Genomic DNA, 18568 nt, shown 5'->3' on the forward strand with positions numbered 1-18568 from the left:
CCTCCAAAAGAAAAGAAAATAAAAGTAAAAAAAATAATAATTATTATTTGGGGCCTCTAGTGACGAGGGGCCTCCAAAAGGCCTCTAGTGATGAGTGGCCTCAAAAAATAAAAAATTAAAGTTAAAAAAAAATGTAAAGAATTTGGGGCCTCTAGTGACGAGGGGCCTCCAAAAAAATAAAAAATAAATAATAAAAATTAATTTTTTTTTTTTTTTTTTTTTTGAGGCCCCTCATCACTCGAGGCCCACAGGCCGCGGCCCGGTCGGCCCGGTCGTTAATCCGGCCCTGCTGTAATCGCATTACGTGTAATCTGGTTATTCCCTGTCCCCTGATTCGCTGTCTGTGTCTGTCCGTTTACCTTTCTCACTCTCCGGCACCAGGGTCTCGATGGGAGGCTCCAGCTCTCCGCTGTCCAGCAGGCAGCTCTTGGCCTGGGAGAGGAAGAGCCTCAGGCCCCGGAGCAGCTCCACGGAGGTCGGAGGAGGCGAGGGCGAGGAGGCGAGCGTCTCCTTCTGCTTCAGGAGGAAGTCCTGAACCATGGCCCCGAACGCCGAGCGCCGGTCCCGGGACAGCTCCTCCACCAGCCTCGTCAGCCGCTTCTCCGGGGCGAAGAAACACACAAACGCCGCTCCCATGCGGTGGAGGCCGCCGCGGCCGCCGTGGGAGCGCACGAGGGGCGGCCGCTGTTGAGCCAGCAGTCGGGCCGGGGGCGGGAGCTCCGGTTCGGCTTCCGGGTCGGGCTCCTCGTCCAAGCTGCTGTAGGAGCTGGTGCTGTCCAGCTCGGCCAGGGAGGGGGCAGGGCAGCGCTCCAAGGCCAGCACTGTCGCCTCGATGCTGGGCTCTTCGCCTCGGTCGTGCTGGACGGGCTCCGGAGGGTCGAGCGCCTTTTTGGGTGGTTTGGTCTGGGGAGAGAGGGTAGGAAGGTCCTGTAACAGTGGGTGGTTTGGTATGGGGAGAGAGGGCAGGAAGGTCATCCTGTAACAGGAGTTGTCTAGGGAGAGAGGGCAGGAAGGTCATCCTGTAACAGTGGCGGGTTTGGTCTGGGGAGAGAGGGCAGGAAGGTCCTGTAACAGTGGGGAGTTTGGTCTGGGGAGAGAGGGCAGGAAGGTCCTGTAACAGTGGGGGGTTTGGTCTGGGGAGAGAGGGTAGGAAGGTCCTGTAACAGTGGGGGGTTTGGTCTGGGGAGAGAGAGCAGGAAGGTCCTGTAACAGTGGGGGGTTTGGTCTGGGGAGAGAGGGCAGGAAGGTCCTGTAACAGTGGGGGGTTTGGTCTGGGGAGAGAGGGCAGGAAGGTCCTGTAACAGTGGGGGGTTTGGTCTGGGGAGAGAGGGCAGGAAGGTCCTGTAACAGTGGCGGGTTTGGTCTGGGGAGAGAGGGCAGGAAGGTCCTGTAACAGTGTGGGGTTTGGTATGGGGAGAGAGGGTAGGAAGGTCCTGTAACAGGAGCTCCTAAATGTTTTCCTTCCATCTAGTTATATGTTATGAGACCCAGGCTTGTTAAATATGCAGCAAGTGGTGTTTCTTAGAGTGTCAAATAGCTCTACATTCCAACAGCCATCACTGGTATAGAGTGTCTGGTCAGTAACATGGGTCTCCCAGTCCCTCCACTCTGCAGTAAACAGTCATCACTGGTATAGAGTGTCTGGTCAGTAACATGGGTCTCCCAGTCCCTCCACTCTGCAGTAAACAGTCATCACTGATATAGTGTCTGGTCAGTAACATGGGTCTCCCAGTCCCTCCGCTCTGCAGTAAACAGTCATCACTGTTATAGAGTGTCTGGTCAGTAACATGGGTCTCCCAGTCCCTCCGCTCTGCAGTAAACAGTCATCACTGATATAGAGTGTTTGGTCAGTAACATGGGTCTCCCAGTCCCTCCACTCTGCAGTAAACAGTCATCACTGGTATAGAGTGTCTGGTCAGTAACACAGGTCTCCCAGTCCCTCCACTCTGCAGTAAACAGTCATCACTGGTATAGAGTGTCTGGTCAGTAACATTGGTCTCCCAGTCCCTCCACTCTGCAGTAAACAGCCATCACTGGTATAGAGTGTCTGGTCAGTAACATGGGTCTCCCAGTCCCTCCACTCTGCAGTAAACAGCCATCACTGGTATAGAGTGTCTGGTCAGTAACATGGGTATCCTCCCAGTCCCACTCTGCAGTAAACACAGAATACATTTTCTGGGATCCCTTCCCACTTTATCCAATCAATTTACTTGTTTCAAGCACATAATTAGCTTTTATTTCTTATTTCAATCAGGCCATTTTTGCAAAATGTATTTTGTGTTTACTCAAGTCAAGTCAAGAGTTTTATTTGTCACGGCATACAAGTATACAATGAAATGCGGGTGGTCTTGCCCGCAACAATGTGCAATACAGTGGTACAACATATAATAGAATCCAATAAAAAACAACATTGTGCAATAAACAGGTAACAAGCGGGTAACATGGTGGGACATCTCAGTATCTGTACATAGTTATTTACATAGCATGTAGGACATGCTAGATCCTTTGGTAGTGCAATACACTGTTACTGTTGCTATGCTATTTTTAAAGTGACCTTTCCTTTTGGCCATAAGTGTGGGCGTGTGCGGCATGAGTGTGTGCCTGCTCATGTTAAAGTGGCTGCTAGTGTGCGAGCGTGCACAGCGTGCGTGTCGTGGTTGTGCTCATGTGTGCTTGTGTGTGGAAAGTTCAGTGCTCTGTGGCACTCAGTGTTCATTGTTCAGGGCTCTGATGGCCTGGGGGAAGAAGCTGAGCCGAAGCCTCTCTGTCCTAGTAGCTGGGGTTCGCAGGCGTCTGCCTGACCTCAGCAGCTGGAACAGACTGTTATTGGGGTGGTGGGGGTCTTTCATTATTCTGCAGGCTCTGGATTTGCACCTCTTGTTGTATAGAACCTACAGGGGAGGTAGTGCAATACCCGTGGTACGCTCGGCTGAGCGCACCACTCTCTGTAGGGCCTGTATAGTGTAGGGACTGGGAGACCCATGTTACTGACCAGACACTCTATATCAGTGATGGCACATGTAGAGACCACTTATTTTAACAGAGAAACACAACTTACAGCACCTTTAAGTTATTTATTATAGATGGCGTTCAGAATTAATGAACACTTCCGGTGCCGTTAACGTAGATCTACGTTTCTGTTTCGTTATTTCTTTTATTCACTGTTGCCATTCATAAACCATCGAGGCACCTTGTGCAGGCTGTCCTGAATGTGTCTGAGATCGCAAACGGCCAATACCGCCGCCTAACGCCTTGTGGCCGCTATTGCACTCCATTTGAAACGATGTGGTTTGTTTTCTTGGCCGAGCTGCGGCGTGGGGGCGGGGTCTGAACACTCCGGCAAGACAAGCGGTCACCACAGTTGCCTCGATGAGGGTCCCCGCCCGCCAGATCATCTGCAATGCTGGATAACGTTGGACAAACGATTGCGATGAATATTTGGAATGGCAATCAGATAATTGGATTATTCTTTTTGCAGTACATCAGAGACAAGGTAAGTAACTATATGTTACCAATCTTGCGTTGATCCGATGATTTTTTCGCTGCGATTGCAGCGTGTGTCTGTAATGTACTGTGTAGCGTATGCCGTTGGTGGCGCTCGAAGCATAGAACCCCCCCCCCCCACACACACACACACCCTTTCGTGGATGCATGATGAAACATAATACCAATAATCTAGCATTGATTTCAGATCGATTCAATAATCAGCCGAGAAATGAAATGATTTATAATGAAATTCAGATAAACGCTGTTTTGGCTGCGTTTCCTGGGATTACACATAATCGCTCTGGAACTATGCTCGTATTCACCACGGTATAAAACGGAAATGTATTGATGAAAAAATTATCTGTTTTTTGCATGTTGACCGGAAGAAACTCACTGACAATCGACGGCGTTATTAGATCCAGAGCTATAATATTTAACACTTTGGATGCCACGCCTCCCCGTCTCAAAACATGGTTGAATGCCACCACCCACTTCAATGATAGAGCTCTCATATTTGCAAACGCATAAACTATGTCTTAAATTATGGCTATGTGTCTAATCTGGCCGTCGCTTATCAATGACATGTTTGCAGTCAACATTGTCGAAACGGATTGTTTTTTAATCGGTTCATTTCCGTTTTATACCATTTTGAAAAACTCGTTCTTTGGAAAGTTTCAGGAAAATATAAAGATTCTGTGATAAACGCCCTTTACTGGAATATTCTGGAATACACAAAAAACGTTGTAATTTTTCTGCCTATTTATGAATTGTTTTCAAATAAACGCTAGATTATCGATAGTAAATGTGTACTTATGCACGCTATATAAGCGGGCTGAAAAATCAAATCTCTTATTTCCTGATCGCAGACACACACACACACACACACACACACACACACACACACACACACGCACAAACACACACACACACACACACACACACACACACACACACACACACACACACACACACACACACACACACACACACACACACACACACACACACACACACACACACATATGGCACACGCTGATATCTCTGTGAAAATAGCTCTGATTATCCCAAGACTGGTAAAATAGATTCCTTACCTCAGATCAGATGTCAGAAAAGATTATTCCAATTACCTATCGCCATTCCAAATATCGATCACGTTTATTGATCCAGCGCTGGGTACTGGAAATATGTATTCCACGCTGTTTTGCGGCTCTGCAATGACTTGGATCCCCTCGGGTGGCTTGCCGGAGAAGTAAAATGAAGAAGCTGGATCCCCCCCCCCCCCCCCCCCCCCCCCATGTGTTTCATTCAGTCTAATCCAATGGGGTGCAGTACAACAGGGAGAGACGATAGGGGGCGGTATTTTCCCAATGGAGCTCAGAGAGAGTTTGCAGCACTAACGTGAGACTAGATTGATGAAATATGAATTCAAATCGCTAATAAAAAAAATAACAAGATTTATCGTCGCTGGCACTCAACGGTTGGCATGAACTAACGATAAATCTCGTCGCTGGCACTCAAAGTGTTAATATAGGTTTAGCACTGCAAAACACTGGCATTTATCTCATTGAACAGAGCGTTGGCACTAAAGGCCCACAGCGCCCTCTGCTGAATGGCACTGGATGTGTTAATATAGGAGTGATGGAATGAGTGAGTAAAAGTGTGAGCAAGTGAGTGAGTGAGTGAGTGAGTGAGTGAGTGAGTGAGTGAGTGAGTGAGTGAGTGAGTGAGTGAGTGAGTGAGTGAGTGAGTGAGTGAGTGAGTGAGTGAGTGAGCGAGTGAGTGAGCAAGTAGTAAGGATGCGTGCGTCCTCTCCCACCTGCGGTGCATTCACAGACATCAGGTCCTCCTCCTCTGCGGATCCTGGGGAGAGAGCGGCGGTTCTCCTCAGGATCCCGGCCCTGGCGTGGACCCTCCTCTGGGGATTAGTGCCCGTTCTCTGTAGCCTCTCCGCTCCACCATCAGCATCACCAGCAGCAGCAGCAGCACCACCAGGCTGCTCCTGCGCTGTAGGGGGAGGCGAGCAGGGGCCCTCGAAAGACAGATTGACGGAGCACTCCGTGGAGACCCTCAGCTTCATGCTGCGTTTGAAGCGGTGTCGTCTGGTGGAGGCCCCGCGGCTGTTCTGGAGCTGCTGCTGAGGGGAGAGCAGGGATCCTCTGAATAGACACAAACTCACATTTAACTTGCAAAGTCAGTTAACTTTAGAATAGTTTTTTTTATTTCTCTTTCTTTCCTTACAGGAATTACAGCATTCTGAATTGAGCTGAAGATGGACAGAGATGTGAATCAGTCGGCATCACGGCTGCAGCGTTATTTATTTCTATTTCTGCTCAGGTGTTTCTCAACCCTCTTGACATAGTAATTGTGAGAAAGGTTTAGAGGTTTAAAGGTTCCTCCTCTAAAGGAAAACATGCCTTATTTCCAGAGGGATGCCGACAGATTGTAACATTTACAACAAGTATAAAATGTGTTTTTGAATGGGTTTCACGGACACCTGGGGATCCTGTCACTCAACCCATAAAGGAGCATTCAAACCTTCAATCGGCGTGAAGATGAACTGAAATTTGAAATTTGAACTTGACGAGCTGATAAGTGATGATGAACATTGTTACTTGTCGTACAGAACTTGGAAGCCGCTTTGGATAAAAGCGTTCAGCTAAATGACTAAATGTAAACGTAATGTTCACAACGGCGAGTAGTGACTTCACCGGCCTCGCCAGACCGCTCCCACGCGGACTCGCCGCGCTCGCCACTAACCTCCAGTTGCATGAAGAGAGGGTTGATAAAGCAGAGCTTGGTCCGTCTGCTTCGACCCAGGAGGGAACACAGATCCTGTGCCGTGCCCGCCTGACCCAGCCCGGTGCCGGGAGACGCCAGAGGCTCCGCCGGGCCGTTCCGGATCTCGGAGGGATTTGGCGAGCTCCAGAACTCTGAAGTCGAGAAATGCACATTAAGAACCATGGCAGTGATGACAGGGATTACGAGTGGCTGCTGATCTAAAATTGGATGTGCGTTTTTCACTGCCCTCAGACAACCTTGCGCTGGCTGCCGGGGGCCAAGCGAGGACGGATTAGTAATTATGCATTTCCTTTTAGTCCCAAAATAGACTGACATTTCTGTTGTCTGGCATATTGTTTGGCATATTGCCAGCTGAGATGATTTGCCAGTTGGGCTTTTAAATTATTATAATTTTTGAAAATTATATATATAAATGGTGATTTCAATCTTCCATGTGTTAGATTCTGATCAATCAGCCAGTATCACGTCTTCGTCTGTTTGGCTTGTGTTCTCGTCTCTCCATCCACTGACCGTCTGCGTTGTGTTTTAACTCTCCGATGTCTTCACCCTGGCTGATACAATCCTTATCATTCCCCGTTAGTGCAATCCGCAACCATAATAATTCATACCTTTCTTGAAAGATCGTTGTTTATTAAATAAACAGAAGCCTCAGCCCAGATGTTATCAGATTGTATTTTCATTGCTATCGTCTCTGCTGTTATTCAGTCCAATGGTGGCTCAGGCCTCTTTAGCCAAAACTCTCCTCGTGTTAGCCGAAGCTAATGATGATGTGGCATCCTCCCCCCCCCCCCCTCTCTGTGATGAGAGGAGGGAGTCTCTGATGGTTTCTTCTCTTTTTGTGATCTCAGTCCTAGCCAGATTGTAGTCTGCCCTTACCCGGAACCACTGTTCGATTTATATGATCTTCGTCATAGCAACGACGGCCCGCCCCTCCCCTGGTTGTCATGCGACGCGCTGTCATGACAACTGCTAATAACCTTTCACAGCATTAAAACGCTGTTTCTAATGATGTCAAACCTCTCCCTCGCTCTGTGCCTGTATCAGCTTGTTGATGTTCTTGATCGGAATGCAAACATTCTGCTGGCTGCTAACACTGCCTGCCTCCTGTCTCTGAACCGCTGCTTCCACCACCCTCTGCTAAGCCATGCACATTTCGACCTCTCTGACCCGGCACCGTTAGATGCTATCATCTCCCCCCAATCTATACATCACATACATTGAAAAACCACCGATTTCCCTCACATGGCTTCACCTGCTGTGAAAAATTGGCTATTTTGAGCAGGAGAGATACTTTGATATTTCGACTTGTTCCTACACGGTGTCCAACTGTCATCAAACACTCTGTATGGAGTTTGGTGGGTGTATTCAGGGGTTAAAGTGGGATTTGGCAGGTGGGGGGAACCTGTAATGAATCTGTAATGTGCCCTAACAGCAGACTTAAGCGATGCTGGAGAATATTATGTAATATAGCTCCTATTGTCCACTTAAAGCTATTTCCCAAACAGCTGCACTCACCACTTCATCTGGACAAGCCGGTTATAAAAAAAAAGAAATGTGCCAATAGAAGGTGCCGGAACACAGAAGAACCAAACTACACACTTGGAGGTTACAGTAGGTCGATACTGTAGATAAAAAGGCCTACACTCGACTTCCGGTTATGTCGGCGTAGGAGAAAGACGTGGTCGAGAAGGCTCTCCTGCCTCACGCTAATAATTTACATCTCTAACATCTAAAAAACGTTCCAACCACAGAAAATCGAAACTCCTACTTAACAAACACCCTACCGAGGTAAAAATGAACAACGACAGGACCAGACATCTTAAACAAGCGACATTACAACCGACACGGACAACTCCAATCAATAGGGCTAACGCTACTAGCAAGACAATGGCCGCACGGGACGTCGCAGTCAATACGGAGCACATGGAAGACGGTCAAGACGCCCTATCCATGACTATTCTACTCGAAGTTCTGGCAAAACAAAGATCCAGCCTCAGAGAAGACTTTTCAACTTTGTTACAGAACTCTCTCTCGCCCCTACAAACATCGGTGGATGCACTTCACGAAACGGTTAATTCCTTTCAAGCACGCCTCGCCAGAGTTGAAACCACCGCTGGAGATAACTTTGAGGGTCTCGTCAGAGCGGAGAAAACCATACTTAAATTGGAAACAGACAACAGCACCCTCCTAGACCGGGTCGACGAGCTGGAAAATCGTTCAAGGCGAGTCAACCTCCGTATTGTAAACGTACCCGAAGACAGCGAAAAGGGACAAGACCCTATTAAATTTGTCGCAAATCTACTGATGGAAGTCATGGGTCCCGACGTATTCAACAAGCCACCGGAGCTGGAGAGAGCACACCGATCTCTACTCCCCAAACCCAAAACAGGTACCCCGCCACGATCCATCATAGTATGCTTCCACCGGTTCCAGGAGAAGGAACGAGCATTACGCTGGGCCAGAGAAAACGAACCCCGCTATCAGAATAAAACTCTGAGATTCTACCCGGATTACAGTGCAGCCCTTTCTAAAAAAACGCGCAGCGTTTAATGAGGTCAAAACTATCCTGTACCGTAAAGGCATACGCTTCGGGCTCCTTCATCCCGCCCGCCTCCGGGTGACACTGGCGGAGGTCTACACTTTCACCACACCGGAGGAAGCCAAGACATTTTGCAAGGAAAGATTTGGCCAAGCTGAAAACCCTGTTAAATGAATGATTATGACTGGCGCCCCAGGCTATAAGACGTTCCACATCGACCGTGAAAGAAAACAAGCAGAGTCGACCGGTCATAGTTGGTTTGGGTACGTCACGTGATCGCTTCCCCAGGTTTATGATTTAAGGTGGAACTTTTCATTTCACCGTCACTTTTTGAATGATAATGGTTTTATATAATTACTGACATACTGCAAAGTAGACCTGCCATAGTTTGTCTGATTAACCCGTTCAATGACCGGGACACCAGACTACAATAGACGTTCCACATCGACCGTGAAAGAATTTACGGGTATATGTATAAAATTTTTCTGGTTCTAGAGATTAAGGTGGAATTTCCCATTTCACTGTCACTTCTTGAATGAAAATGGCTTTATATAAATATGGACATCTTACAAAGTCGAACTACCATATTTTGCAATCTTAATTTTTGTTCTTCTCTGTTTGCTCTTTGTTTCTAAGGTGGACTTTTTATTTTATTTCTATTTTTCTGCCATAGTTAATTTGGATATGGGATCGCTTTTTCTGTTTCCTAGAACTTAAGGTGGAACTTTTCATATTACTGTCACTTTGCGAATGACTAACAGTTTTATATAAATAAGGACATGTTGACCAACTATATATATATCTTTTGAATATCCATCTATTATTTTTTCTCCCTTAAAATGGATGTCGCTTTCGAACATGAAACAAAGGTTGGGTCTTCTTAGAATCAAAGGTGGAACTTTTATTTTGATTTTTTTTTCTCCTACCACTACCACTTCTTGAAGGACAAGTTTTACATAATAATTGACATATTGCAAAATCGACCTGCCAGAGTTAATTTGGATATGGGATCGCTTTTTCTGTTTCCTAGAACGTAAGGTGGAACTTTTCATATCACTGTCACTTCACGAATGACAATGGTTTTATATAAGTAAGGACAGTTTGACCTACTATATACATACATATATCTTTTAAATATCCATCTATTATTTTTTCTCCCTTTAAATTGATGTCACTTTTGAACATGAAACAAGGGTTGGGTACAATTCTACACATACCTATCTCCAGTTCTCCAAGTTATTGGTTGTTCATGTAAATAACAATGTTCATTTGCTCCTCAGCAATAGTTTCGATTAAAGCACAAATAAGATGTGTATAACATAATGAGAGACAGGAGCCTCTCTACATAGGCTAGGAGTGAAGCTGCACAATTGGAAGACACTCTGTCAACAAGGGATTTATCAGCCTGTCTCAATTGGGGAGACAGGCATAGGGGTAAATGTGTTTATGTTCTATTTGTATTCTATGTATGTTTCCGTCTGTACTACATGTATAATTTTTCATATAGAGAGATATCGGTACCCTTATACTCTAATAGAGAATAATCCAGACATGGAGTGGTGGGGAGATGGAGACCACTTTACAAAACAACCACACAGATCAAATGATGGAGCCAGTTAAATTCATAACATTCAATGTCAAAGGCCTAAACAACCCAATCAAAAGGAAAAAGGTCTATTCATACCTAAAGAAACTCAAAGCAGACATTGTATACCTACAGGAAACGCATCTTTCTGATGAGGAGCATAAGAAACTCAAAAGAGAATGGGTTGGACAGGTGTTTGCTTCCTCCTTTAATACCAAATCAAGAGGAACCGCAATCCTTATTAACAAAAACATCCCTTTCGTTGCCACCAAAACCACCTCTGACCCTAGAGGCAGATTTGTACTTGTTGAGGGACAAATGTACTCGGAACGTTGGACACTATTGAACATTTATGCACCTAACTTTGACGACCCCGCCTTCATCCAGAATATTTTCCTTCTTATAGCTCAGGCAACAGGCATAATTTTAGTGGGAGGGGACTTCAACTTCTGCCTGGATACAGTACTAGATAGGTCCTCAACCAACCCGGCTTCCCCTACCAAGGCAGCAAAAACAACCATTTCTTTTATGAAGGACTATAACTTGACAGATGCCTGGAGGGGAATGCACCCAGGGGTTAGAGATTACTCCTTCTATTCTCACCCCCATGGCACCCACACGCGTATAGATAACTTCCTGCTATCCACTCACCAATGCCATAGAGTATTGAACGCTCAATACCTTACTCGACTGCTGAGCGATCATTCCCCCTTGATTATATCCATATTTATGCCAGATAAGATAAAAACAATATATAGATGGCGATTTAATCCAATGCTTCTCAAACAACCAGAATTTTGCTCCTTTATTAGAGAACAAATTGCATTCTTTACACTAACAAATAAACAATCTGCCCCTAATAGCTTCATCTTTTGGGATACACTCAAGGCTTACCTAAGGGGCCACATTATCTCCTATACAAAGGGAATGAAAAAGAAATACTGTGCTGAACTTGATTCTATTGAGGCTGAAATTCAAACACTTGAGAAAGACTATCAGAGAACATCAAATAAAGATACATACCCTGGTGAACAAAAAAATACAATATAATAACTTAAATACATACAAAACTGAGAAATCCATTATGCGTTCTAGACAAAAATACTATGAATTGGGAGAGAAACCTAGCAAAGTACTGGCATGGCAACTAAAAACGGAAGAAAGCAAGAGGGCAGTCAACGGAATTGAAGTAGCCCCGGGCAAAATCTCCAATAAACCCACAGAAATTAGCGATGCTTTTAGAAACTATTACAGTGACTTATACACTGCACAACCTAGCGGGGACAGCACGGCAATAGACTTCTTTCTTTCCAAACTTGATCTCCCAAGCTTGTCTGTCGAGGATAGTGAGTTTATGAGCAAACCTTTTTCAATTTGCGAAGTAACAGCGACCATTAAACTTCTACCGTCAAATAAGTCTCCTGGGGAGGATGGTTTCCCCCCAGAGTTCTACAAGGAATTTCAAGACCTCTTAATCCCTCCCTTAATGGAAGTCCTTCAATTAGCTAGAGAAGAAAAACTATTTCCTGAGACGTTCTCTCGGGCCATTATATCGGTTATTCACAAGACGGGGAAGGACCCTTTAAAGTGCGCCTCCTACAGGCCAATCTCGCTCCTAAATACAGACTATAAACTTGTAACTAAGATGACATCCAAAAGATTAGAAACATTCCTTCCCCGCCTTGTTAATTCCGATCAGACTGGCTTTATAATTAACAGACATTCCTCTAACAATCTTAGACGCTTTTTTAATATTATCCATTTCGCACATAAAAACAAGATTCCCAGCATTGCTCTCTCCCTCGACGCCGAAAAGGCCTTTGATCGGTTGGAATGGCCCTATCTCTTCAAAGTCCTTGAACATTTTGGTTTTGACGCTCAATTTGTCGACTTGATCAAATCACTCTATGGCTCCCCCAAAGCTAGGATTGCGGTCAATGGGACTACCTCAGATTATTTCTCCATACATAGAGGTAACCGACAGGGCTGTGCTCTTAGCCCCGCCTTATTTACACTTGCCCTAGAACCCCTAGCAGAAGCAATCAGAATAGACACTAAAATAACGGGCTTCGAAATTGGACCGAACACACATAAAATATCGCTCTTTGCCGACGATATTCTTCTCTTTTTAACAAACGCGGAAAGCTCCCTCTCACGTTTAGTCGAACTGTTGGACTTGTATAGCTCCTTTTCCGGATATAAGATTAACCTTGACAAAAGTGAAATATTGCCCTTATCAGATTCTATTAAAGACACAATTCAACATAACTTCCCTTTTAAATGGTCACCAAATGGTATAAGATACTTGGGTATACTAATAGATAAGGAGATGGGGAATCTATATAAACTCAATCTGTTAAGACAGTTACAAATCCTAGGGGAGGACTTGGAAAAATGGATGAACCTCCCTCTCACCTTACTAGGCCGAATTAATGCTATAAAAATGAATGTCCTGCCAACGTTTCTTTATATATTTCAGTCCCTCCCAATCCAAGTCCCTTCTAAATTTTTCTCCTCCTTGGACGGATTGATCAGACGGTTTATATGGCGAGGTAAATCCCCAAGGATCGCCTTAATTATACTTACTTTAGACTATACAAAGGGAGGACTGAAACTTCCTAATTTTAGATTGTATTATTTGGCGGCACAAGCCAGATTTTTGGCTCAAATGTTTGAGGGGGACCTCTCAGCCTCATGGTTGAACATTGAATGTCTAGACATCAACGAGACCGCCCCGTCTGATACCTTGTACAAATGGGACGTGAAATCAATTAAGACCATCACCCTTCATGATCCATTCAGTCCAAACCTGGTTAAAATTACAAAAAATGTTCAGACACAATAGCCCTCTATCACCTAAAACCCCCCTATGGGGAAATAGGCTTATACCTATCTTATACCAGAATAGAGACTTTGAGTCCTGGCCTTTACAAGGTATCACTCGACTGGAACATTGTTATGAAAATTATGTTTTTATGTCCTTCCAGCAAATGAAAGAGAAATATCAACTTCCTGGAAGAGATTTCTTTAAATACCTGCAACTGAGAGATTTTGTGAGGGTTAACACTCGAGGTCAATGGAAACTACCAGAAAAATCTCCCATTGAAAGTCTTTTTCATAATGACCAAAGGATGGTGAGAACCATCTCTCAAGTCTATAACACCTTACTACCCTCTCTGCCGACCACTGAACCTGATAGGTCCAGGACTAGATGGGAGAGAGATTTAGACACAGAAATTGATCCAGGCCTCTGGGAGGACCTATGTAAAGATGGGGTCACATGCACACTAAATTCAAGATATAGACTGATTCAATTCAATTTCCTGCATCAGGTCTATTTTACCCCCTCCAAATTACATGGGTTCAACTCTAGTATCTCGTCCCTCTGTTTTAGGTGTGGCCAGGAGGAGGGCACGTTCCTTCACTCCACTTGGCATTGCATCAAACTGCAAAGTTTCTGGGAGCGGGTCTGTGAGGCCATATCACAAATTCATAATATAACATTTCCGACTGATCCCGAATTATGCCTCCTTGGTAACTTTACAAACTCAAACCTTACACGCAGTCATTCCATCAAGCTTACAGAACTCCTCCTGGTTATTGCCAAAAAATGGATTGCAACAAAATGGAAGTCAGATCTCCCTTTGCCATTTGGGATGTGGCTTTCAGAGGTGAAGAGCTGTATCCCTCTAGAAAAGGTGACTTATTCACTAAGGAACAGGGTTGATCAGTTCAATAAAATTTGGCAGCCTTTTCTGGACTATCTTGGAGGTCTCCCACCCGACTTGACTGAATGACCTCATTGATCTCTCTAGTAGCTCCATTCTGGTAAAGATGTGTTAAAGATGTGTTGAGGACATCCTGTATCTCTCAATGTCTCTGAAAATATTGTTATTTTTTGTTATTTTTTTGTTGTTGTTGTTGTTTTTTCTGTTTTCCTGATGTGTTTGTTTACATATGTAGGGACCTTTATCACTTTATCTTACACATTTACCAATGGCGTATATAGGCACCCACATGTAGTTGTTGTTATTGTTGCTGTTATTACTGTCCTGTAATTGTCTCAGTATTGTCATTTGTGTATGTTTTGAATAATGGAAAATCAAAATAAAATATTCAAAAACAAAAGGCCTACACTCACAAGAAAGTCCAAAAAGACTTTCACAAGTCACAAGACCTATGCCACAAGTCACAAGAAGATGTATGCCACAAGTCACAAGAAGACTTATGTCACAAGTCACAAGAAGACTTATGTCACAAGTCACAAGAAGATGTATGCCACAAGTCACAAGAAGATGTATGTCACAAGTCACAAGAAGATGTATGCCACAAGTCACAAGAAGATGTATGCCACAAGTCACAAGTATGCCACAAGTCACAAGAAGATGTATGCCACAAGTCACACGAAGATGTATGCCACAAGTCACAAGAAGATGTATGCCATAAGTCACAAGAAGACTTATGTCACAAGTCACAAGAAGACTTATGTCACAAGTCACAAGAATACTTATGTCACAAGTCACAAGAAGACTTATGTCACAAGTCACAAGAAGACTTATGTCACAAGAAGACTTGTCACAAGAAGACTTATGTCACAAGTCACAAGACTTATGCCACAAGTTACAAGAAGACTTATGTCACAAGTCACAAGAATACTTATGCCACAAGTCACAATAACTTATGTCACAAGTCACAAGAAGACCTATTCCACAAGTCACAATAACTTATGTCACAAGTCACAAGAAGACCTATTCCACAAGTCACAATAATACTTATGTCACAAGTCACAAGAAGACTTGTTACAAGAAGACGTATGTCAAAAGTCACAAGACTTATGTCACAAGTCACAAGATGTATGCCACAAGTCAAAAGAAGACTTATGTCACAAGTCACAAGAAGACGTATGCCACAAGTCACAAGAACTTGTCACAAGTCACAAGAAGACCTATTCCACAAGTCACAATAATACTTATGTCACAAGTCACAAGAAGACTTTTCAAAAGAAGATGTAAGTCAAAAGTCACAAGACTTATATCAAAAGTCACAAGACTTATGTCACAAGTCACAAGAAGACTTATGTCACAAGAAGACTTATGCCACAAGTCACAAGACTTATGTCACAAGTCACAAGAAGAATTATGTCACAAGTCACAAGACCTATGCCACAAGTCACAAGAATATGTATGCCACAAGTCACAAGAAGACTTATGTCACAAGTCACAAGAATACCTATGTCACAAGTCACAAGAAGACTTATGTCACAAGTCACAAGAAGACTTATGTCACAAGTCACAAGAAGACCTATTCCACAAGTCACAAGAACTTATGTCACAAGTCACAAGAAGACTTATGTCACAAGTCACAAGAAGACCTATTCCACAAGTCACAAGAACTTATGTCACAAGAATACCTATTCCACAAGTCACAATAACTTATGTCAAAAGTCACAAGACTTATGTCACAAGTCAAAAGAAGACTTGTCACAAGAAGACTTATGTCACAAGTCACAAGACTTATGCCACAAGTCACAATAAGACTTATGTCACAAGAAGACTTATGTCACAAGTCACAAGAAGACTTATGTCACAAGAAGACTTGTCACAAGAAGACTTATGTCACAAGTCACAAGACGTATGTCACAAGTCACAAGAAGACTTATGTCACAAGTCACAATAAGACTTATGACATAAGTATTCTTGTGACTTGTGACATAAGTCTTCTTGTGACTTGTGACATAAGTCTTGTGACATAAGTCTTCTTGTGACATAAGTCTTCTTGTGACATAAGTCTTCTTGTGACTTGTGGAATGGGTCTTGTGACTTGTGACTCACAAGTCACAAGACCCATTCCACAAGTCACAAGAAGACTTGTCTTAACTTAAGAAGACTTAAAACATCTTGTGTCACATTTGTATGAAAAAGTCCTCAGGCTAAGCGCTGTATACTACGTCAGATACGTAATTTGTTCCTGTATCTTGAAAAAATATGACACTAGGAGACTAGTGTCTTTGGTGGATTGGAGATGAGTTACATTATTACTTACTATTTACAGCTGCAAGGCAGTTCTTCCAAATGGCCAAGAGTGTCTTTAGGGTGTATTTACCTTATATCAAAGTATATACTGTTCCTGTGTGTATATTAGCTTATACTGTAGCATTCATACAAAGTTTGTGTAATTTAGTCCACCACCCAGTGATACTCGAGGATATAATGACTCAAAATTGTTGTTTGACGAACAATGTCACTTACCCGTAGCTGCTTAGTTGTACCCTTCCTGCTGATTTGTCGTACAGAACGTGTAAGTCACTTTGGATAAAAGCGTTCAGCTAAATGACTAAATGTAAATATCAACAGAGCCACAGTATGCTGTACAACCGATCACAAAGGGTTATATATCAGCCAGAGCTTATTTGTTTCATTGTAGCCAGGTTGCCTGTCTGAATGTGCTACACTATGTAGCCTAGTGCAGATGTTGCCATAGAGTAGGTTGGCTAGTAAGTACACTCAGTTTAAGGCATTAAAGGGAAAGTTCAGATTTTTGGAACCCTAGCCCTATTTGCTACTTAACCAATTATGTTCGATAGAGTCCTTTCTCAGCGCAATCCATGCTATTCTTCACACTGGATGCCGACAGCTCCGATTAGTTCAGATGTCTGGATCGCTAGCTTTATCTCCTACTCACTAAATCAAATAAAATGTATTTGTATAGCCTGAGATCACATGGAATAGCCCCCATGGGCAAATCAAGAAGAAACATCACAAAAGATCAAAAACAAAAACCACCATAAAATCCAAATATGCAACACTCCCAGACTTTCCCCAATGAAGATAAGGAACGACTCACTAAAAACCTAGCATTAGGGGGAAAAAAGCACCACAGGCCGAGTCGACGAGAGAAACCTTGGATGTCGGTGATAATATAGTGTCGCTATGGATGATAGATGGATCTGTTGTTGACCGGTAGAGTTCCTTCTCAGCACAATCCATGCTGTTCCTCATACTAGCTCTGCTCTACTCTACTAGCTTAGCCCCAAACGAATGCGAAGGAAATGGGGTCAAGCTGCTGTCTGTACAAGCTGGCTGAAGGTAACTGAAATCTATTCCACAGTGCACACAAAGTAGTACATTTATTGTCATCATACAGCACAAGTACAGTACAACAAAAAGAGGTTTGGCATCTAACCAGAGTGCAAATGTAACAGTAAAGTGCAACAGCAATATACAATGTACAGGTGATTAACCCTCCAGTCACCCTTGTCGCAATTCTCGTCAAATAGCTTTTTATATATGTCATGTACAGAGGTCTAACGACCACACAGAATAGTAACTGGGCAGGCGGTACATGAGCAGAAACAACCCCCTCAGTAGAAAAATGCTTTTCAAAACAGTCCCGGGTAGGCAAATAGTAAACACAGACGTTTTCAAATGGCAAATTGGATTTATTATGTGTGGGGCTTCCAACCCACGGCCTGTTCCCAAAGGGGAAAAGGGGATGTTATTAGTGGGGATTTCAACCCAGATCACATAAAGGGAAAAAGGTAAGGGGAGAACAGACACGGTACACATACAGACAAACAAACAATAACCAAATGAACTGTGCGTCCTTCATAGAACTCCACCACCATTTAGGATCGATCCACACCCCAGTGGTCACTAATACCGCCAACACTATATCATTTCCAAACGCAACAGCTAAGAGGGAAGGCAGCCTCCTCACTCCACTCTGAGACGTGGCAGTGACTTCCAAAGAGGGCCCCGTGTGTGTGCCATTTTCCAGGTATATATCCACTCATCCAACTAACTGCCCACAGGTGTAATCAAGCAGGTGCAATCAGCTCAATCAGGAGGATGAGTGGTATCTGGGAAAAGAGAAAAGAATTAAAAGATGACACATCACACAACCAAGAATAACATCATCCATACTCATGATACTAATCTGATGTTCACATGGTCTTCCAAATACAGTAATAATGATAATGACCAACCCACGTACGTCACAATATATATATATATATATTGTTGGCTATATTTTATGTATATGCCAGGAAAGTAGCTCAGTATCACATCTTTGAGTCACATTACAATAATCCATGTTTTTTTTTTTTTTTTCAAAAATTACTATTAAGCGTGTGGAATAAAAGCGTCACACCTTCCACCCTA

At 43.7% G+C, this 18568-nt stretch overlaps 1 protein-coding gene across 1 annotated transcript in view; it reads right to left on the bottom strand.

Moving 5' to 3' along the window:
* The window catches only part of rin1b (Ras and Rab interactor 1b), a gene marked incomplete at its 3' end in the record, with an annotated part of 194846 nt that overhangs the window by 95646 nt on the left and 80632 nt on the right, over positions 1-18568 (bottom strand). Inside the window, 3 exon segments of the mRNA XM_084312163.1 lie at positions 360-903; positions 5303-5620; positions 6244-6416. Of these exon segments, the coding sequence (XP_084168289.1) occupies positions 360-903; positions 5303-5620; positions 6244-6416 (1035 nt within the window).

This window comes from Notolepis coatsorum (assembly GCF_963971535.1).
Source record: "Notolepis coatsorum genome assembly, chromosome: 4".
Lineage (NCBI taxonomy): Eukaryota > Metazoa > Chordata > Actinopteri > Aulopiformes > Paralepididae > Notolepis > Notolepis coatsorum.